The following is a 23,318-nucleotide window of genomic DNA, read 5'->3' as shown; positions in this document are numbered from 1 at the left end:
AAATTCTCATAAGGTATTTAATGCTCTGTCTGGAGCATGGAGTTTATTTGGGCTCAGTGGCATGCTGAGAGAACAGGTAAAGCATGCTTCTCACTGCTCCTCAGTGCTAGCTGATACTGCATGAAGGTACTGAACTATTTGTTGCATTCATGGGAGTTACAGGGTCCTGCTTTAGATGGATTTATTTTCAAATTACTGTCTCAGACTGAACTACCACTTCATGAGTAACAAATAAGACAGGAGTTTCAAAAGCTTTGTTTAGACTGTTCTAATAGGGTTGGGAAGCTGGGTTTTCTATTGCAATAAGTTGTTCTGTGTTTTTTTTCCCTTATCCTTTAGAGTAGAAGGCCTTATACTTCAAAAAGTATGTAAGTATGAACTTCATCCATCCAGAGATGCCTGTGGGCAGAAACTCAAATGAGAAGACAGCTGCTTATGGATGATGCTTCTAACTTGTATTTAATAGATAGGAAGCTCTTAGGATTTGGCTTTCCAGCCCTTAAGGTAAATGATAGTTGTGATCTCTTGTGTGGAGCACTTGTGGTGATTCAAGAGAGGGGAGTCTTCTCTAAAATAAGTTGGTTTAACTATAAATTTAGATTTTTTTTTCCTACTGCAAAATGAGGTTTCAATGAAGCTGATCAGGCATCCAAGTAACAGCAAAGAGCAGATAGAGCCTGAGGCCTTAGAGACCTATCCTTGCAACACTTCTTATGAGGTTAACAGTTAGTGTTTAGTACTAAACAGTTAGTGTTTAGTACTAGACTCAGTTCATTTTGAAGAACCTATGTGACATAACTGCATATATACTCTAATTGACTATTACATTTGGATGTCTGGTTTTACTCTTAGATGCAGTGTCTCTTATTTGACTTAACACTCCTAGACAAAAAAAATGTCTAAAAATAAGTCCTGGAAACTGTTGTTTCAGTGGTATAAATATGTCAAGAATTAATAACTTGTTTTATATAAATTAATGTACATAAATTAACTTGTGTTAACTGGTTTAAAGGCTCTTTTGATACGTTTTTTATTCATATTCTAAACTTTGAACCCACAATTTGTTTCAGGACTAAGCCCTCTCTTGGCTTTAGTGGACATCTTTGGTTTGTTTTACTTTGCTATCCTCAATATATTGTTTGCTTGTTAAGTTGCAGATGCCTAGAATAATAGTCCTTGAATAATGTAACACTTGTACTAATCCAGGGGATTAAAACTTTTTCCAGGACAGTCTTGAACTTCTTTATCAGCCTGAAGGTAAATGCAGCCCTGAAAATGAGCTAATACAGCTTCTGTTCAGACCTGTGACACATCACATGAGATGACTCATCTTTCTGTCCTTCATTCTGTATATTGTTATCTTGAAGGACCAATGTGTCCTTTTCCCACATGGATGGTGGGAGGCTTACTTCATCTTACTGTTAGCATCTTCTGTGTTCAGGGAAGGAACTTAGCCTTTATCACTGGAGCAAGCTTGATGTTCAAGTATATAGTTCACATTTTCAAAAACAGCAAAACAATATATCACTTTAAGGAGTTGTATTTTTCTTTGTAGAAACTTAGACTAAGTTTTAAAGTCCTGAATTTTATTTCTTAACTATTTCACAGAGTGAATACTTGATATGTTAATTGATATGTTAGCTGTTTGAAGAACAGGTGGAAACCTCAGATGTTGAAATCTTAATTACTTCTAAACTTAGGTTTGTAAAATTGTTTAGGCACATTGTCATAGCAATCTCTTACATGTGTTTCTACATACTGGCACTGGCTGGAAATGTTCTGGGTTACAGAGAGGGACATTAGATAAATTGCAAACTGCATTCTAGTTCATGATGTTGGATGGTGTTCATATGTCCCCTAAATTCTGGAGTTATGCTACTAGCTGACCTGAGTGAGCTCTTTGGGGTCAGTATAGGCCCAATATTATTTAGTCCTCATAAATTATGTGGGTGATGGGGTTGAATAATTATATGGTTTGAGAAATATAGCAAACTGGAAGAAGTAGATAGAACAAAGAGCTGCCATACAGACATTGACTAATGGGAAGATTGGGCCAACAAGAATGACGTCAGGTTTAGCAGATGTTAAGGTAGTTTCTTACAATGGATTAATTCCAAGCAACAGTTCATGGTTTGGTCTGATCAGCTGGGAGATTGTTCTGCTGAAAAAGACCTGGAAGCCCTAGTGGGCAGCAAGCTGAGCATGCTTCAGCAGTGTGCCTCGCAGCAGAAACGCAAACAGTGTCCAGGGCTTGCCTCAGCAGGAGCATAGACATTTTCATTGTACTTGGCACTTCCAAAGCCACACCTGGGAATTCTGTGTCTGGTTTTGGTCCCCTAGTTTGAGACTGGAAAACTGTAGAGGCTCCAGTGAAGGCTTGTGGACATGATTACAAAGTTGCAGAGAGTAACCCATAAATAAAAGCTGAAGGAATTTTTTGCTTGGCCTAGAGAAGAGAATTGTGGGAGAGTGCTTTTTACAGAATCACAGAATGGGCTAGGTTGGAAAAGACCTTTGAGATCAAGTCCAACCTATGACCTAACACCACCTTGTCAACTAGACCATGGCACTAAGTGCCGCATCCAGTCTTTCCTTAAACACCTCCAGGGACAGTCATTCTACCACCTCCCGGGGCAGCCTATTCCAACGCCCAGTCACCCTTTTTGTGAAGAACTTCCTCCTTATGTCCAATCTAAACCTCCCGTGGCTCAGCTTATGACTGTGGCCTCTTGTCCAGTTGCTGGTTGCCTGGGAGAAGAGACCAGTCCCCACCTGGATACAGCCTCCTTTCTGGCAGTTTTAGAGAGGTATAAGGTCTCTTCTCCAGGCTGAACAACCCCAGCTCCCTCAGCTGCTCCTCCCAGGACTTGTGTTCCAGACCCTTCACCAGCTCTGTTGCCCTTTTCTGGACTTGCTCCAGCATCTCAACATCCTTCCTAGATTGGGGGCCCAGAACTGGATGCAGCACTCAAGGTACAGCCTCACCAGAGCTGGGAAGAATCGCTGCCCTGGTCCTGCTGGCCACACTATTGCTGATACAGGCCAGGAGCCCTTGGCCTTCTTGGCCACCTGGGCACACGCTGGCTCATGTTCAGCTGGCTGTCCATCAGCACCCCCAGGTCCCTTTCTGCCTGGCCACTGTCCAGCCACTCTGTCCCCAGCCTGTAGTGCTGCAGGGGGTTGTTGTGGCCAAAGTGCAGGACCTGACACTTGGTCTTGTTGAACTTCGTGTCATTGGATTGGGCCCATCCATCCAGCCTGTCCAGGTCCCTCTGCAGAGTCCTCCTACCCTCCAGCAGATGAACACTCTCCCAACTTGGTGTCATGTGCAAATTTGCTAATGGTAGGCTCAATCCCCTCACCCAGATCATCAATAAAGACATTAAACAGGACTGGGCCCAACACTAATCCCTGGGGGCCACCTCTGGTGACTGATTGCCAACTGGATGCAGCACCACTGAACACCACTCTCTGGGCCTGGCCATCCCACCAGTTCTTAATCCAGCAAAGAGTGCGCCTGTCCAAGCTGTGGGCTGCCAGCTTTTCTGAGAGAATGCTATGGGATATGATGTTGAAGGCTATGCTGAAGTTCAGGTAGACAATATCTGCAGCCTTGTGTAGGTGGCAAAGAGCTTAATATTCTCAAAGGAGATAGTGTAAAGGGAGAGCTGACACACATTTATGGAAAGTTGTCAAGTCCAGCCTAAGTTCTGACATATTCAAAAATACAATCAAAAAATGGACAGTGTCTTGCTCTGGGTTGAGTGCATGAGAATTTAGTATGTTGAAGTAGGTTTCTAAGCAGGTCAAATTGTGTCTTGCGTACAGAAAACTCACAGTATGACAGCAGCATGTATGGTGACATTTCTAATGCACTAGCATTTGTGTTAAATCTATTCTCAGGAGGAAATGTAAAGTTGTGCTTGAAGGAGGGAGTGGTATTTCTGTGAAAATGTAGAAAACTGCTCTTCAAACTTCCTGGAAGTATTTAAAAGTCTTGTAGACATGGCACTTGGGGACATGGTTTAGTGGCAGACTTTGCAGTGTTAGGTTACTGGTAAAACTGGGTAATCTTAGAGGTCTTTTTCAACGTTAACAATTCTGTGAAGTTATCAAGGGTTCAGATATCAAAGACTCTAGTAAAATTGTGTATGTTAATTGCTGAGATAGAAAAGAACCTTCCTACTGAGCTCTACACCAAGAACAGCATATCATCTACAATAAACAAAATACAAGCTTATGGCTAATGTCTCTAAACTGCTTGGAGAAACTTCTGATCCTGGCCTTGATCCATAAGAATCATAGAGTAACAGAGAGGAAATAGTGCCATTTTCTTGTTGTTTACCTTGTCTCAAATATGTTTCTTTTTATGTTAATGGAACGCTTATAGACCTTGTGTTGGAAAAATCCATGTGTATTGTTGATGTAGAAGCTGGCAAAACACTTTGAATGATATAGAATTTATAATGTGTAATAAATTCCAACAGAACTTATGAATGTGAATGGGTATCTAAGCAGTCTTGGAATGTAACTGAGTTCAGGTGTTCATGTAACTTTTGCTGCCTTTTTATTACAGAATTTTGGTTTTAGTAAATTGGGTACTTTCAACCCAATTTTATTTCAAAAGCAACTTGAAGACTACTGTCTGCAAAGAAACTGTGTATACTTTGTCTCTAAAACTATTAATGTTCAATTTCTAGAAATTTCTGTATTGCACAAAATGTTGATTTTGATCTAAAGTGGGAAAGTTAAGGTTTTTGGAAGCTATGTGATTTACAAAAAACAAGGACTGGTTTGATAAATCATCAGTGTACTATGCTTATATGAGGTCTTAACACGTGTCTGAGGAATGATGAGACACTTAAGTACCTCTGGCATGATGAGGATTGCTGGAATTCGCAAAGCATATTTGTTATGCTTTGTTGAAAAGGGGAAGGGAATTGGTTGCCTTAGTAAGAGTATGCAGATGGGGTGAAAAAGCCAGTAAAACCAGTAGTGATACCTGATAGATATAACATAGAGCAGCCTTATCAGATGAAAATATATGGCAGAAAATTTGAGTATGTATGTTTCCTTTTTATTTTAGGCTTACGGTATGTCAGCTTTGCCTCTAAACTTGATTAAGGGAACTACCAGTGCATCTTATGAACGTTTAGAGAACACTGAAGATATTGAAGAGGTGGAGCAACATTTATTGAGGATTAAATCAAAGGTAAGGTTTTCACTGTTCTCACTTTCATAAGGATTTGTTTTTTCCTTGCTTACTAGTTTATAGTCATGCTGTAGAGTCTTTGTTTCAGAAAGAATAGTAAGTCAGAAATGAATAGCTTGCAGTTATTTGAGTTATTCTGAAACACATGGTCACTTGTATGGTAGCTGTTACATTCTTTGTTAGTCTTGCAGCAATAGTTGTTTCTGTCTGGCTAATAAGTGTTTACAAATTAAACTCAAACTTCTTGAGGCCTGCTTGGATGGAAGAGATGCTTTGTAGATATTAACCTCACTTAGTCTGCTACCAGAAATGGCATCCAGTTTGTTGACTTATTCAATGCAGTGTAGTTAACACTGGATACTTGCCGCATAGAGCTGTCATGATTTAGATTCATCAAACTATTAATTATCTTTATGAATAAATAACAGCTCCAGATATTCTTGCTTCCCAGTTAACGCACCTTGCTGTTATAAAAAATTTCTTTATGAAAAGCATACATATGGAAAACTGTTGAGTCCTAAATATCCCTCAGATGCTAACACCGTTTGTTAACACATGGTGGCTTTGCAGCTAATGGAAACGCTGTTCCTGGTGTAAGCAAGACACTTTTAACAGCCTCTGAGTGCAAGCCAAAGGAGAGTGAGTTATCTTTACATACAAGATGATAGGGGAAAATCTCCCACCTCTTTTTACAACCCATTTCAGACAGTGGTTTGACCAGTGTTTTCACAGTGTTGATTGGGAAAAGTGACATCGAGGTGCCTTACTTCCATCTTGGCAGTCCATCTGTGCTGTTGTGTGCTCTGTGGTAGTAGACCTCAGATGTTGAAGCAGTTCCAACAGTCTTCCCTTGATACTTGGCTTACATCTACACAGTGTGGGCACCTTCAGTGTTCTAGATATTTAGTTGAATAAAGAAATCTAGAAAGTAGTCTGTTTAAATTATCATGTTTTGGTTTTGCACGTAGTACTACAACAAAGGCATCCCTTATTGAAGTCAGTATGAGAAAAATGAGAAATCTGAGACAAATGGATCATTACTTACTACAGAGGACCTGGTTGGATTATGTGAATTTGCATGCAACTGGGCTTGTTGTTCAGTCTGGCTAAACAATAGAGTGAAAAAGTAGAAAGTTCTTAATTTATGTCTATATTGTAATGACCTTTAGTGTAAACTAATTTTTCTTGGTTTATGGATTACAGTCAGGATTCTGCCTCATTTTGTAATGCAAATCTTAGTTCTTCAGTTGTATGTGCATTAAGTTGTGAAGAAAGTGAGTGTTACTGAGAGTACTATACAGTAAAAGCTAGAAGTATTAAGGTATGCTACTGAGATTCAATATGTAGTATGTTCTTGTACTATTAGTACATCTGGTAGGTTTATTTCATTAGTCTTAAATAATCAAAGCTTGGAAATTGCAGATTGGGAGCTTGAACTTTTGTCAAAAAGGTACTTAAGTCACAGAGGTGCTGTACAGGGTATGGTACATGTGTTCCTATTAAAAGTGCATTGTGATCTCCAGTTTAAGTGTTCTCTATGCCTATAATGTGGTCTTAGTCTTTTTGACAAATTTATTTAATTTTTTTTTAACTTCACTGGTATAAAGTGTTACATTATTTGCAGGAAGGATCTTTTAAAATAAGAGAAAATTAATAAGGAATTTCAGAACTTTAAAATATAGTTTTGGTGCATTTCCTACAATAAAATAATCTTTTTTTTATCCAAGTACGAGTTTGTAATACATTAGCATCAATGTTAGAAACAATTTTGGTTCAGGTACTGAATGCTGATTTTGTTGCTTTTGCTTATTGCAAATAACTGAGATGTAAGGATGTGCTGCTCACTTTACAGCAGAGTGTGGTGGTTCCTGCTCAGTGTTTAAAGGCTCAAAATTAAAATCCATTCTTAAACATAATAAACAATCAATCTGGTACATTCAACTAATTCTTGGGGTGATGCTACTTCTTATTTGACCTGTGTTTCTTGCTCGAGAAACATAGCTGAGTATCTAGTGGGATGCTGGAAAGAAAATAAGAAGTGCCAAGTTGGATATATGGGCTTATGGAATTTGATGGTAAGTGATCTGAGAACCACAGTGTTGAACCCTCCACACAAGATGTGGACCACTTTCGGATTAGATCAGATTATTCAGATCACGGCTGTGCTTCTAAGGCACTTATAGCCATGGAGACTATCCATCCTGTTAAAATTTTTGAACATTTTCTTTGTGAAAAGTGGTTTCTGCCACCTCATAGGAATTCCTCTTGTTGCAGCTTGTGACTTCTGTACTTTATCCTCTTGATATTCATAAAAATTAGACATGCATGAATTATATACTACAAATTCTTTAGAGTTGCTGTAAATAATTTAAGTAGCTGTCAATCTGTTTTCTTGATTTGGTGACCCTTGATCTTTTGCATTCTTTTTGTAACCAGTGCAGAGATGGTCGTCCTCTGTCATCAAGGGATAGACGGACTTTACAACAACTAGAAGAGAGATTAAGGACACTTCGAAGGAGAGAGAGGCATCTGGAGTCTATTGAGAAAAGCTGGTGGACAAAGTTCTGTGAAGCTATTCGACCTCTAAAGGTAAAACTTCTCACTTTTTAATACTTAAATTGAAATAACTTCCAAATTCCTTTTTCCCCACATAAATCACAGGTCAAGTTTATCAATTACCACCCTGAATATCAACTGCTTTTTTTAAATTTACTCCAGTACTACACAATTATAGCCCTATAGTGAACTCTGAGCTGTTGGAAAACCTTTTACTTTGCCTCAACTCTGATTAAGATTAAAAATGAACAAATCCTAGCTGATCTACTTTCGTGCTACTGCCATAGACAATCTGAATATCTTACTTTTTTTATCAAGCATATGAAAATGAGAAGAGAAGGAAGAATCCTATAGCTGTCAGTTAGCTTAGGTTAATCTAAATTACATGTATCCAGCAGAAGTGAGAGATGCTTTGATAATATATGCATTTGGAACAAGCATCTTGCCAAGGAACTACTTGATAAATAGTAAGCTAGCTGAATAGAACTTAATGTCATGATACCTAACCAATGCAAGGGAGATGGTTACTGGGGCAAAGCTTTTATCTTGGTCTCTTTGATCTTAGGACTTTGATTTTCAGTAGATACCTGGTTGTGAAAACTAGTACTTTTATGAACAGTATTGCCATATAAAGTATTTCTTACCAACTAGATGTTTGAAGAAATTTCAGCATTACAGTAGGCTGCTTTTGGGAAAGCTGGGGAGAAGGGCGTGGGTTGTAAACAATTTCTTGTGTTATTGCTGCTATTAATGCTGAGTGCTGAAGGCTATGGGCTAAAACTGCATCTGAACAAAAGCTTTGTGTGGAATTCTTAGGGGAGTTATCTTGCTATGATACATTACAAATATAAACTTAGCTTTTCCATTGAAAGGACAAATATCCCAAACTATTCATGTTAACAGTTTGGAGGCTTCCTTGTGATTTAAAAAATACTTAATACAATTGTGTAGTTTCTGTAACTCTTCACATAAATCTCAAATTTGAGAAATATATTGGCCATATATTTTGTCTCTGGGACTTTAACAGTTCATTGTGTCCTCACAGGAAAGCGTACAATATCATTGGTTACTTACAGTTTATCACCTACAGTCAGGATGGTATTCCAGTGTCTCCTTGTTTCTGTGGTTTGAAAGCTTTGTATTCTCTCAGCTGTGACAGTCACTGTGAATTGTTGACTCATGAATCACAGACTAAAGCAGAGTTGCAGGTGTATAATTTTTCCTGAAAGATTTTCACTTAGACTATGGTTGTGCTATGAAGAACTTGTTTACTTTGACTTGAGCTGTCCTATGCAGGTGGTAATGTGTATCACTTAATTACATCTTAACTCTTGCAGAACTGCTTTACTGTTGCTTTAAGAGCACTTGGGATGTCTTTGCGAATACATAACTTTTCAATTGTTCAATTGGGCTTTAACAAAAGGTGAAAATCTGTTCAATATCCATGTATAGTACTTCTGTTCAATGTAGAAGTGTAGGAAGTATCTTGGAGCTTTGCTTACTGTTTTACATTTTCACCTTCAGTGCCTTCAATTTGGATATTACTGTTCAAATATGTGGCTGCTTCTCAGACTTCAGGAGAAATTCCATTTCTTCTGAAACAAGTATTAGAGAATCCTTTTTCTGCTTTGTATTTGGGATGGTCAATTTATGGGAGTTGCAGGCTCTTACTGGGACTAACAAAACAGAGTAACATATTCAGGAATTGTACTTAATCTTCAAGGTCTTTTACAATGTTAGCTTAGTTGTGGGGATCTGTTAATCCCCTGCTTTTTGTATTTCACGTGTTCCCCTTTTTCCCTCCCTGGCCTTGGCCACTCCCTCGGTCTCTTCCTATTTGTTCTGTACCCCAACCCCGCCCAGGGACCGCCCCATGGCCCCTGACAAAACCATCACATGCTCAGAGCACACTGTCTCTCTACCTCTGAACATCGTGGGGACAAGATGTGATATTAAAGCCATGTCAAACCGTCATGGGAGACCCTTCTCTACCTTCTTTACCACCACTGTGTTGTAACGCTGCTGGCTGCCGGAGCCAGATCGAGGGGCTGCCCAAAATGGACTCCGGGATGTGACTGATCACACGGCCCTAGGAAACCCTCACTGAGCTCTCAGGGAGCAGCAGCCTGCTAGGCAGAGTCCAGCGGTTACAACACTTACTGCCTACATTCAGACTCCTGTAATCATATTATCTTTGTATAGTGTCCTCAAGTGTTCTTGCTTCAATTGTTTTATTATTGCTAAGTATCTATTAGCATGTGATTTGTTGTTAAACAAAGACAAAACTTTTTTCTTTACGTAGTAAGTTTTATTTGATGATTCTTTTACTCAAAGCTAGCTCAAACTCAAAGATGAACCTGTTAGTTTTTCAATTCAGTCAAAAGCTACACATCTCAAGATCCCAGTGAATTGAGTATTGGCCAACATGGGGTTGAATAATGTTGAATTAGTCTAATTTCTTTCTACAAAATGTAACATTTCCTGCTTCTCCATTTTATGGTTTCTTAAACTTTTGTCTGATACTCTCAGCAACAAGAGAAATGTGATATAATATATGGGGTTTTAAAAAAAATTTTTAGGGAAAACAAACTCCAGAGCACATAGCTATGTTTGTTCAATATGTGAACAGGACTATACAATATGAAACATGGAAGTCTGCTCAACAGGGGTAAATAGGGAGTATTGCATCTGTATTTTAATGATGTACTTCACAGCAGTTTTGAACAAACTGGGGATGCCTAAGGTAATATAAGAAAATCAAGTGCTCTGTTTTGAGATCTGCATGAACAGAGATCCCCACTCTTCCTTCCAAGGCTCAACTCCTTTTGTTCTGACTGGAGTGGCACAGAGAGGAATAGGGAGTTTCCATCAGTCCATAACAGTCCTCCACTCTGCTGTTGCTTCCTCTTCCCACTTCATTTCTGTTCCAGTGAGAGTGGACTCCATGAGCTGAAGTTCCTGTCAGAAGCACCTGGTTCCACATGTGGGATCTCTATAGGCTGCAGCTTCCTTTAGAAAATATCCACTTGTTCTGGTGTGGGATTCTCCATGGGCTAAGGGTGGTTATCTGCTCCAGCACAGTCCTCTTAACAGGCTGGCATAGAAATGTCTGCTCCATTCCCTGGAGCAGCACCTCTTTTGCTGAACTTGGTGTCTGTCTACAGGGTGAATATTAACAATTTTTGGAAGTTACTTTTGAGGCTTTTTGAACAAGTACCAACTGTGTGTGGATTGTGCCTGTTTAGAGTAAATTTAAGTCTGAAATTCCATGGGTATCTTAGTAAAATTTCAGAATTATCCATAGATGAAATAGCTTAGCTTGACTGATCTGGGAGCAGGGATAGGAGGCAAAGATCTCTCTGAATAACTCAAACAAGAGTGATGCAGGGGTTAAGGGAATGTTTAGAAACTTGCAGGGAGGTGCCAGGACAAATGATGTAAGCAGAACATGAAAAATGCCAGAAAAGACTTACTAGCTTGTGACTTATTCATGTCCAGTAGCAATGTAAAAATACACTAATTGATTGATAATTCTAAATTATTTTTCAATTTTTTTATCTATTAAACTGATAATAGCAAGTTGAATCATATTTGACCTAGAAGTAGCATGCTTCCATGTTTGAGAAATACCTATATTGATATTTTTGGGGTTTTTTTTGCTTAGCCATGTCTTCTAATCCCACACCTGCAAATGTAAAACAAAGCTTTAAGCAAGCCAGTTGTTACTGTCTTCTGCTTTAGCTGTGTCATTACTTGCCTGAATGGAGGCTTTCTATTAAGATGCTCAAGGAACTCATTCCAGGTTTCATTGTAAGTTGTATTAGTAGGTATTGCTTCAAATCATTATTTTTGGAATACTTTGAGTATTGTATGAAAACATGATTCACTCTTCTGTTGTCAGTTAGCAGTATGCATATTAGTTTGTACAACAGACTGTAGACTAGAAGACCCAAGCAGACACTTGGAGGTGATTGGTGATGTAAGTGCAAGACAGCAGCTCTGAAACCTGCTTTATAGCAAATGGTTGAGTACTGATGGGTATGGGGTCTTTTGTAGCTGATGGATATCAGGAAATGGCCTGGCAGGGGAGCAGTTTAAACTGATTGTAGGGGAGGAGGTAACACAGCTTGAAGTATGGTTGTTTTGAGGTCCTGCTTTCAAAAGGACTGGGAAGGAGGAAATAAGTTTGTCTTGCATTAGAAGTTAGACTTCTCTTAATATAGTTCAAAAATTCCTTTCATAAAAATGACCTTATTAAAGTCCTCTGTGTGTTTGGCTGAGACCCAGGCTTTTTGTTTTCATCTGTTCTAGTATTAAAGCTTTTCAGCATCAGTTAATAAATAGTCCTGTTTAGAACTCTCAAGTTGAACATGTACTCATGTTCTCAAGAGCTCAAAGTCATTTATGCTGTGATGCAAAGCAAAATTATTTTGTAAATTTTCATAGTGAAATGTATCTAGAATATTTAAAGATACTCTAGTTGGTTTAAAGCTAGTAAATAGTAGTACCATGTTTTCCCAATGAGACTGTGTATTTGTCTTTTGATCTGGGTGACAAGTAAAAGGCAACTGAGTATATAGTTCCTGCTGTAGTGGTTTTTTAGCTGTCTTAGGCTTTGTGTGGTGGGCAAGGACAAGGCAGTACTTAACCTTTACCTTAAGCAGATACAAAAATGGTACTCAGCTGGAGGCATGCGTTTAATGTGTCAACTTGATAATCCTTAGATGGACTGTGTAAGTTGCAAGTTTGACTATTAGTGTGTGTGTTGGTTTGTAGGCTAGAAATATGGTGTTGTTTGATCTGTTGTCAGTTAAGAACGAGGAAAATCTGTGACAGAATACAAGGATCCCTTCTGGGAAAGGCTTAAATCAGCTGATGCTTTGGAATCATGTAAACATAGATTGATATTAATTGTAAATAATTTATGGTTCAGTAGTCTTAATAATACTGTGGACATATGGGATGAAGACTTTTAAAGTTTTTTTTAATAATAGCCTTTTCAATCTTGTGTTTAATGGGACTGGAGTACAGGGTAGAATGGGGAAAGGAGTGGTATTCAACCACTGATATATTTCTAAATGTTAGCTCTCACTTCAGAAGACAGGCGTATTCCAGAGGAGATACAAATACCTGTCTAGTGGCCATAGCTGGCAGAAGGTGGTGAAGTAATACAAGATTCAGAGTCTTGGCCTCAATTGGTTCTGAATATCTATTTCCCATACAGCTAATACCTATGGGGAGTTTACTGTGGACAGGTAAAATCTTAGTACATTTAATTATGTGGAAATGCAAAACTTAATACCTACCTTGATATTGGTCTCTAAATCTGTGTCTAATAAGAGCTACATAATTTGATTTGTTTTATAAGTGATGTTCTAATATTGTGTTTGAGTTTGCAGATGGACATTTATCTTCAGATTATAGTGAACAATAATAGCATTGTAACTCTGAGTGTCTTTAATGAGCAGCTGTAATAAAGTTCTTAACCTTTTCATAATGACTGTGGGCCAAGTTTTGAGGCTAATAAAATAAACTGTGAAACTCCCTCATTCATGCGGGAGGCCATGCATTGTGTTCCTGCATATAGAATTTTGAAATAACTCTTAAGTCTCAAGTCTAGCAATCTTAAAATGTTGTTTCTGGAAGTTCAGCGTGCTTATCTGATTGTATTCCATGACTAGGGTTTCTAGGAAAATACAGTGGAACTGTTGGAACTGTAACTGAATGGGTTGGCTATCTAGGCTCACTTCTGTGTGTCGTCCCCTAAAGTACCCAGAGAAAAGATTGTGAGGGAGAAAACCTCTCAGAAGGATGGAGAATTGTTTCCTGAACTAGCTGCTAACCCAAGAAAAACAGACATGCTCTGGTTGAGACAGCTTGGAGTATCAATTCTTGGCTCAAGTGCTGTATTTGGTAGGCATAATAAAAACACATTCCTGTCTTGTAATGAAGACCTGGCATTTGGGCTTGGTTGAGTTTTTCTTCAGTCCCAAGTGACTTGGTCCTTGTGCATTTCAGAATAGTGTTACAGAAGGGAACTTTTACTCAGGAAGGGTGAGGTGTTCCTTGTCAGCTGTGCACAGGTTTACTCCTGTTGGAAGATGAGCACACAGGTGTGATGGTCAAGGCACCAATCTCTAATTTCTTTGTTTAAACCTAAATGCATGTACATAGTTAAGGTTTTCCACATAATATAGTGAATACAGGTTGTGCGTTCTGTTAAACGTTAGGTTCATTTAGTGTAACGTCATCTCTTTTCTTAATGTCACTTTTGATGTAGGGGTAGATCTGTGTATTACACTAGAGCATGTGATGTACTTGACAGACTATGTTAACAGAGCAAAAGTTTTGTGGCCACTTCTCTCAAGTATTTACCAAAAATAAAAAATACTGTTTAAAGTGTATTTAAGCTCTGAAGTGTTCCATGATCATTAGTTTGTTGTTGGAACCAAGGCAAGTCTTTGGTTCTTGCATCAACTACAAATACTTTCAGTTAAATTGTTTCAAATTTTTACTTGTAGATTGTGTGGGGAGTATTCTTCATCATTGTGGCGTTGCTCTTCACTGTCTCTCTCTTCTTGTCAAAGTAAGTACATTTCAGCATTTTCCTTGACCATTTAAATTACCTAGTTTCTTCTCTAACATAAAAATTGGTGTGGTTTACCTCAGGAGTCAGCCCCCTTCTTTTCTATGTTACATTTCTGTCAATGGAGCTGCACTTCTTATTATGATAGTATATATTCAAATGGAGGAAAATGTGCCAAAACAAACTGAAGAAAAAACATGTTTCCGGCTGAAAACACTTCTGATTCATCTGAGAAATTAAACATATATGTTCAGGATGTTTAATTCAGATTGCAGAAGTATTCTGATGGCTTGAATGAATCTTAATGCATGTAGGTACTTCTGTGATTGGGTAATGTGTGCTTAAATTCTTGCAGTAAATGACATGTTTGATCCATTTTGATGTGTATTGCATTGGAATGGTTTTATGGTGTCGAAAGCAACATAGCTGACTGCAAATCTGGTGGATTTCAACATGGATTGGCACTAACCAGAGGTCTCAAATGTTGGCATTTTTAATCTTTCAGACTGGGAAAATAAGCTTCATTACCTAAACTAGGGAAAAGCAAAAATGGTGAGGAGATGCAGAAATCAATATATCTTTCACAGAACAAGTGCAGTGAGTGTGGTAAAGCAAAGCATGTGTCTGTAAAGCTGTTAGAGAGCTGTCACTCTCTGGGATTGGTTCAGTTTGGGTTTTTTTTTCTTTTGAGCTGTCCTTCTAAATTGAACTAAAGACAAAGCTCTGGGAGAACCACAGTACTTATCCAGCTTTTCTAATTACTGCAGTTTGGACAAAGCTCTGCATTCAGCTGGCTTCGACTCAGGATTTATAATTCTGGGAACTAATCTGACCAATCCATTAAATATGCTGTTACCAGTTCTTCAAAGAGTAAGTAAAGAAGTGGTGATATACATACATAAGGATGCTCTTCTATTTTCTGTTAAACTCCTGAATTAATTAATTAAAACAACATTGTTTAAATGTGTGTTCAGTAAAAGCAAGGCAACTTCCTTACTAATTTTTAGTTACTGATGTGAAAATCTTGGGTGGATGGAAGCTAGTTTGGGCAAGGAAGGTGGTGCTTGAAACTGATTTTGATGTGATGAGAATAAAGTGGCAGCAGAGGACAGCACTTGTAGTCACTATTCACAGATTAAAAGCAACTTTGTCCCATGTGCTACATACATTCTAGTTGGTGTACTGGATAGCTTAGCTCTTTCCAGTGAAGTGAATACAATTTTTCACTTTTTAATATATTGCACATTGAGAAATATACTGCACTGGGCAGTTATTTATGTTATAGTCAGGCATTGGTCTTGTAAGCAAACCCAATATAAAAACAAACATCAGTTAACTTCAGTAGAGTTGGAAGGCAACAAGTCCACGTACAAATTTGTCATAAGTAAACTGAGATAAACAAAAGCCTTAATATTAAGCTGGTGCTTTATTCCCCCCCCAGTTGAGTTCCCCTATATTCTTGGTATAATGGGTCAGCACAATGCATTGCTTCCCCATGGCTTTTAAAACTATTGAACATCTAAGCTTGTAGTTTACTGAGAAAAGTAGTGTTCAGCAGCAGTATTATCACAAGCTTTTATTAATGTAAATACAAAAATCAAGTTTTGTATGCAAATATGATCAGAAAAATAGTCACAAAGATGTAGTCCTAAAATAATTGTTGCCACTGTGGACTTGTCATTCTGTGGGTGTATCTAAAATTAAGTATTTCTTGGTCTAAAAATGTATAACACTTCAAAATTAAGGCACGTCTGAAATTAATAAAAATGCTTAATGCTTTCCCAAACTAATTGTCTGAGCTCTATTAGCAGCAAGCTGTTAGCTATGTTTGGAGCCAGCTATGTAAAACTTTTAAACAGGACTGACTACCTCAGATATAAGCTATAGAAGTAGAAGCTACTTCCTTAGTTTTAAGTGGGAGAAGAGCTTTTTTTTGCCTTGTCTTTTTAACTGCTTATGTTCTTGTTTTAGGTTTTTCCACTTGATTATATTCTTATCACAACCATTGTTATGTACTTTATCTTCACTTCAATGGCAGGGATTCGAAATATGGGTATATGGTTCTTCTGGATAAGGGTAAATATAACTTAAGAGTTTAGTTTCTAATGCTCAGATATTTAATGAATATGTGCTCTTGAATATATTTAATATTTTTGTATTGTTTCATAAATATGGGATGTTGCCAGTAGCATTGTCTATATGCCTAATGAGTGCTAAAAGCCTATTGTACAATTTACACTGCTTTTGGAAGGTGTTTCATTTTGCCAAGTTATCAGACCAAAGCTGGTATTTTAGTTTGAGCAATAGAGTCAGCTGACTCCTTCAAGTGTTTAATCAGTGTCACTTTGGCTTCTGACTTCTCCAAGTTAAAGCCATATGATTGATGTATTGGTCAACTTTATGGTCAAAATCTATAATGTGGCATGCAGTCAGAGATTCTTGAATTGTCATGTGTGTGAAAAGCATATTTAGCTTCATAAGAGAGAAAACAGTGCAGTGGTGATAGGGCTATCTAAATATTATGCAAATAATTTATTGCTGTATTTGGACAAGCAGCTTTGTATCCAATAGCATGACATTCATGCCTCTGATACTTGGTTAAATATTTCCCTGGTAATGTGCCTACTTCCCCTTTAAAATTGTCACCTTTTCATGTGGTGGCACTCCAAAATTGTGAACAGCGACTATCAGTCTTTGCAATGAGTTGTGAGATTAGTTGTTGGTTTTGGTGCTGTCATTTCCCCCTCAGCTGCCAGCTTCTTTACCCTAACATGGTAGTCAGGTTGAGCTCCTGGGAATTAGAGTAGAGCGGTGTCTACAGGATAGCAAGGAAGGGATTATGTTGTTCCCTGCAGTGTTAAATGGACAAGATCTCACCATATGGTGTGCCAGTTTCCTCAGAGCCTGGGAATGCTCCCTCATAACTCCATCCTATGTTTCTAGATCTGATTGGGGCTATAATGATAGCTGACACCCCACTTTGACCAAAGGACAGAGTGTTCTTTGATAAACCAATGCACAGTTTGTTATAGGTGACAGGCAGTTTAAATCTTGCTACTAAATGCTAGTGTATAAGTGCTTTGGGCCATTAATACAAATAGCACTTAATTTGGTTAAATAGCTGTGCTTTGAAATTTAGGTAAATACACCTGAAAACCTGCTTTGAATCACTGGAATTAAGTTGCCAAAGGATAATTTTAGCAACCTCCTATTTCTGGCCGTAGAATTAAAACTTACTTGAATTAAAGAGGTTTTTAAATGCCTTCAGAGAAAAAGGGATATTTCATTGTGTTAATATTTGTTTTTCTGATTTTAGCTTTATAAAATCAGACGAGGAAAAACTCGACCTCAAGCACTCTTATTTCTCTGTATGATACTTCTGTTGATAGTTCTTCATACAAGTTACATGATTTACAGTCTTGCCCCACAGTATGTAATGTATGGAAGCCAGAAATACATGGTACAGGTGAGATGTAATTTTTTTGTGTTTAAATTTTATTTTCTGCATCACAAATGTACTGTTTTCAGAAACTTTTAAATTCAGGCACATTTTCAGTTTTTGAAGAGATTTCAGTTGCCAGTTTTTTTAAATACTAGTAAGTCTCTTGGTAATACACAAGCCAGAAACTGATTGTACTATATATTACACAACTTAATTCCTAGATCATCTCAAGACTGTGTGAAACTGAGTTTTGTTTTACTCCTGATTAGGCAGTTGTTAGCTTTCACTAGATTTTGTACTGGTCTGCTTAGGTTGCTGAGTGACTACAGTGAGGATTATTTTTAATGTATAAGGCTGTGTACAGAATGAAATCAGTACTGTTCCACAGTTGATCATTTTTATGTGCATATTTATGAGGAAGGACAAAGATAACATGGTACAGTAGAAAATAATCTGAGTGGAGATAAGTGCGTGCTGATTAATCACACTTCAGGCACTTTGGACTGTCCAACTTCATGAAACTCCGTGCAGTTCTTGTGCTGTAAAATCTACAGAATTAAACAGTTAAAATTTAGTCTCTGCTTTTGTTATTGCACTTTTGTGTACTTCAAGGTTTTGGTTTTTTTAAGTCTTTCATCTTCTATACCTGAAGAATTAAATTATTGTATTTCATCTTAGTTTGAGTGGCAACCTGCATATTTATTGGGAAGTTCAAAGTTACGTATCATAAGCATCTTGAGAGGTTTCATGGACAGCTGTTTATTAAGGTCTGGTATCTTACAAGGGTAGACATCGTTAGATCTGATCTTGCAAATGTAGACAACTAACCAGCTCGTGAACTGGTTGCTTATTCAGGCACAGTGAAGTCTAGATCCCTTGGTGTGCTGTTTGATGTTTAAGTTTCACAAAGACAAAACAGTTGAGCTGGAATGGTTGAAAGAAGGGATTTAAATGAGATTGAAGCGATGGGATGCTGCTTGGAGCTTTTGGAATATCTGTTAGTTCTTTAGGAGGATGTTCCTGTGGGAGGAGAACGCACCTGCTTTACAAAAAGAACCCAAACCAAACACCGGCTGACTTCCTTCAACTGCAATTATGTAGTGCATTTTGTAACTTATTACTATCAATTCTTTCAGTTTAAACAGTGGATATAGAATACTTGGGGCAAAAGGATTGGAAGGAGAAATTGAAATTTGAGTAGTGTTAAATGCTCTAGAGAAGAGGAACTTGATCAACTTAAATGAGTTGCGTTGCTGTGGTAGGATTGATTGTCACTGCAGGGAAGTGGAGGTTTCAATAAATACAACTTTACTGCTGTCTTTACATCTAAATTGTCTGGTAGTGGGCAATTGGTCATCCTGATACCAGTCCAAGCACAGTAATGGAATCACTGTAGGGGATTTGAATATTTGGTATTTAGGAAGTGTAATGCATTTTATTAAATATTATGCTAAATATAACTAACACAAAATAAACATGCTTAGGTGTCTATAAATTGGCTCAACTTGTCAGAATTAGGGTAGTAGCAGCATGAAACTAAGATGAATCAGTTTAGGTGCGTTTACATAGAACTCCTGGCATGATTGCTTACTGCTTATGTAGCCTAGAACATCATATAGCTGTATCTGAGTTAGTTATGAGCTCAAGTCCCTGCAAAAGGCAGTTTGGTTTTTTTATGTTGTAGAATGATTGTATGCCTGTAGTTACAGTGCAGAACCAATGTGGGTGTAAGAGTGGGAAGAACAATTCCATGAAGGGTCCTACTGAACTAGACTTTAAGCCTTGCTGACCTGAGAAGGGGATCCTTTGTAATAAAGCATGTAGATAACATGGAAGATTTGAAGAGAGAAACAAATAATAAAGGCTGCAGCTAGCAGTTTGTTTTGCTTTATGAATAAAATAGTGTATGTAACTTGAGGGAGGCAGAAGGATTGATACTTAACAAGCACTTGCATATTAGCTGTTTATGACAAATAGTATCTGAAGATAAATACATAATTTCTAACAAGAAAGGGTCAAGAGAATAGAGCACAGCAGTAGGAAGGCTCCTGTCATTCTTGCAGCTATTGAAATATAATCCTGGTCAGCACTGCAAGGAGGATTAGCTAGAATGGTTGAGTAGAGCTGTAACTTTGTTTAAAGGATTAAAAAATGTTCTGGTCAAGATAGCCATCCTGAGTATTCAGCTTGCTATGTCTCATTTCAAAGAGCTGTGTTTAAAATGCATTATCTAACTTGAGTAGAAACTGGTTTTATTGTTAAAATAACATGAGGCATAAAGAGTATGCTGGTAAACTACATCTGGGCTTCTCTGGCATACCACGTAGGTACAAGATTTTCTGACAACATGCTCTCAGAGTGTTTCAGAATGTACTAGAAACATTTTCTGTGTCTGACTACCTTGATAACTGGATGTTAAATTTTGATATTTCGAAATGAGGAGAGATGGAGTCTGGAAATGAAGCAAGATATTTTTCTGTGGATGTAGCAATGAAGAGGTTCTTACGAGTGATCGGTGATTATGGGTTTAGAAGTGTCCAGGAGCAGGGCAAGTGAACTAGACATGGCAAGCTTCCTGATGATAACCCTATGCACCAGTTTGCTTTGGCAGTCCAGTTTTCATTGTGCTCTCACACTGCAGTTGATTTCATCCCTTAAAGTAAAATCCACTGGTAACCAACACCCTGTAAGAACCAAGCAATAAATGAGCATTATTTCAAGAAAGCTTAGTGGATGGGTGGGCTGATAAACAGGTATATGACAGTCTGGTGGCTCACAGACTGTGTAAAAGGAGTATTTCCCCCTTTGCTCTGCAGTAATTCCAAATCTAGTAATGTGTTAAACTAAATTGTAGTCACAATCTATGTTAATGCATGAGACAGGTTAGATTCCTGTTTGAATCTTTAACAGACTCCAAAGGCAGCAGTTCCTCTTGGCAAGAGCTTTTAATTTAGAAGTGCTGGTGACTTTTCCTTTTAACTGAAGAGTGGAGCTTTTGTGAGGCAATTAGCATTAACTAGACCTGGGCTACTTGCTTTATTAACTCTGAGCACTGGTGTGTTCAAAGCATGTGACCCCAATTCATCAAAAGTGTCTTCAGCTGTGGTGTCTGTAGGAAACTTTTGAAAATTTCTTTTGGACATAGTGCCCTTACCAACCGAATCCCTCTGTAAGGATTTCTTCAACTTCCATAGCTCTTCAGACACCAAGGATAGCTTGGTTTCACCTCTTGAGGCAATTTATAGTATCTGTTAATCAGCAATGAGGCTTTTCATAAGCTTTCACAAAGAAAGAGTTGTACCCACATCTAGGCCACCTTCTCAGCTTTCTAGCAAAAGCATGACTTTGCCCATACTTGAAATATAATTGCTATTTCTGTTCAATAAGGTCAAGGGTTAGTTTGCCTTTGTCTGAAAGAAAGACCACTGCTTGCTGATATTTGTACCCAGTGGACCTTTAAGACTTGATTGACCCAGACAGGAATTAAATAGCCAATATTTGCTGTTAGCAACACCGATACTTTTCCCTGGTTGAGAACCAGAACAGCAGTGATCACTTTCTTTCTTCAGTCATCACACAGATATTTTGGAGGAATGGAGCTAAATTGCAGGACCCAGAGTGACTCCATTGTCAGCAGCAGGAATCCAGAAGTATCATCCCTTAGATGGCTAAGTGTGGAAACAGACATTTTCAAGTTCTTGATCCTGAACATAAGTAGAAACTAATTATGTAGGTGTAAGAGGCTTGCTATTTTCTGAAGTGTCCAAAATATGTCAGCTCTTGAAGTACACATACTGAGTTACTGTATGTGGTTTTGTCTCATGCTTGGCCTTGATGCATCCTGCTTTCAGCCTTGGAGTCGATGGGATAAAGAACACGAGAGTTTTACTCTGGCAATACTTGTACTAAAAATATCCTAAATAACAGGATTGTTCATGGAGAACAGTGATACAAGATCTAGAAAAAAAGCATAGGTATAGTCAAAGAAAGCCCATAGGTCTAGCTATTGTTGTATTTAAAAATCCTTTTAATATGTTAAAGTGAATGAAGATAAGGAAGTCAAAACTTTGAAATGGCCATGGTGTGATTTTTTTTCATGCCTTTTGTGTGCACCATGGAAGGTATGGTACTATTCTTTTGAAAGAAGCACTTGCTTATGACTGAGCAGTGTAAGCTGGAATAGTGACAGCCAGCTGGAATAGTGACAGCCAGCTGGAATACATTCTGGAGATGGGCAACTGCTAAATGTACACTGAATAATTGAAATTTCATGTCTTCTGTTCTCACCCTGTTCTTTGTCTACACATTTTTACTTTCTTTCCTGCTTCCTGTGACTAAGTCATATTCCTTTCAGATCAGTTTTTAAGGCAGTCTCCCCACTTCCATGGCCTTGCATGAAACAAAATTAACTTGATGTACAAATTGCTGCTTTTTAGGATAGACACGGAGTTGTTTCTCTTGACTGTTCAAAGTGAAAGCTGAATTTGCTTAATATTGATAAACTTTCTTAATTAAGAGCTTAGTTTTATGTGCCATCTTGTCCTGATTGCTGGGGTATGTTTTAAGGAACTTCTTTTCAGTCTGAAGAAAAGGTGTTGACTCTTACTGATTTCTATAGAGGGCTTTCTCTTTGGGAAATCATGAGGGTGCAAGTAAGTACAGTAGGTATGAGACCCTTTAAAGTGAATCAGGGTATAAAGAAATCAATGTAGTGCAAAGGATTTATATTGTACTCTGCTAAAATTATTCACTGATTGTTCAAAAATGTGGAACATAGAGTTGATGTTCTCTGAAAGGGTCAGTTTTCCAAAGATTTGGGACATTTAAGCAGGTACTTTTGGGTTTTCAGTAGTTCACTTAAGCATAATTTCTCTTCTTCCACTCCGGCTGTCCAAGTACATTGGGTGCTACCATCTGGCTTTTAGACCAGAAGTAAACTGTATTAATTATCATTATCAATTGTAACACTTCCATGGTGTCTTCATCACCTAAGTTGATTTTCAAATTAATTTTATGCACAGTTAAAAGATTTAATTTCAGAGCTCAAGTATATTTTTCACAAGTCTTCAAAAAGAACACAAGCTATTAATTTTTTTTGTAAATGAAATCACACTTAGAAATGTTCATGTTTTACCACTCACATCTTACTCTGCATGTACTGTTCAAAAATAATACTTTTGAATATTCTAAGAGATTTGTTAAAGCTATTTTTATAAAATTAATTCATTGAAAAATGTATTTGGTTTCTGGACTATCATTGTCTATGGAAGACCACTGCTGGTAGACTAGTGTACTAATCTTCTGTATTTATAATGCAGAGTAATAAGACAATTGATGGCCAGTCAAGGAATGTGACACTTGTGTCTAAAGACTGTGATGCAGATGCACCTGAAGGTAAGATAAATTTGTTTCTTGTATTTCCAATGTGATAGGTGCATGCTCAGCTGTAATAAGCTGCTTAATCTCTCTCTTCATGGCTTTCATTTGCTTAATATGAAGCTTTATCCAAAAAACATCTTGCT

At 37.8% G+C, this 23,318-nt stretch overlaps 1 protein-coding gene across 1 annotated transcript in view; it reads left to right on the top strand.

Annotated features, from left to right (window-relative positions):
• LMBRD1 (LMBR1 domain containing 1) overlaps positions 1 to 23,318 on the top strand; it is a 72,616-nt gene that overhangs the window by 37,141 nt on the left and 12,157 nt on the right. Inside the window, exons 8-14 of the mRNA XM_048298298.1 lie at positions 5,087 to 5,212; positions 7,649 to 7,801; positions 14,290 to 14,354; positions 15,122 to 15,224; positions 16,326 to 16,430; positions 17,671 to 17,820; positions 23,115 to 23,190. Coding sequence (XP_048154255.1) covers positions 5,087 to 5,212; positions 7,649 to 7,801; positions 14,290 to 14,354; positions 15,122 to 15,224; positions 16,326 to 16,430; positions 17,671 to 17,820; positions 23,115 to 23,190 — 778 coding nt within the window. The remainder of the gene's footprint in view (positions 1 to 5,086; positions 5,213 to 7,648; positions 7,802 to 14,289; positions 14,355 to 15,121; positions 15,225 to 16,325; positions 16,431 to 17,670; positions 17,821 to 23,114; positions 23,191 to 23,318) is intronic.

The sequence above is a fragment of the Corvus hawaiiensis genome, chromosome 3 (assembly GCF_020740725.1).
Source record: "Corvus hawaiiensis isolate bCorHaw1 chromosome 3, bCorHaw1.pri.cur, whole genome shotgun sequence".
Taxonomy (NCBI): Eukaryota; Metazoa; Chordata; class Aves; order Passeriformes; family Corvidae; genus Corvus; species Corvus hawaiiensis.
This window is presented reverse-complemented; position numbering and strand designations above follow the sequence as displayed.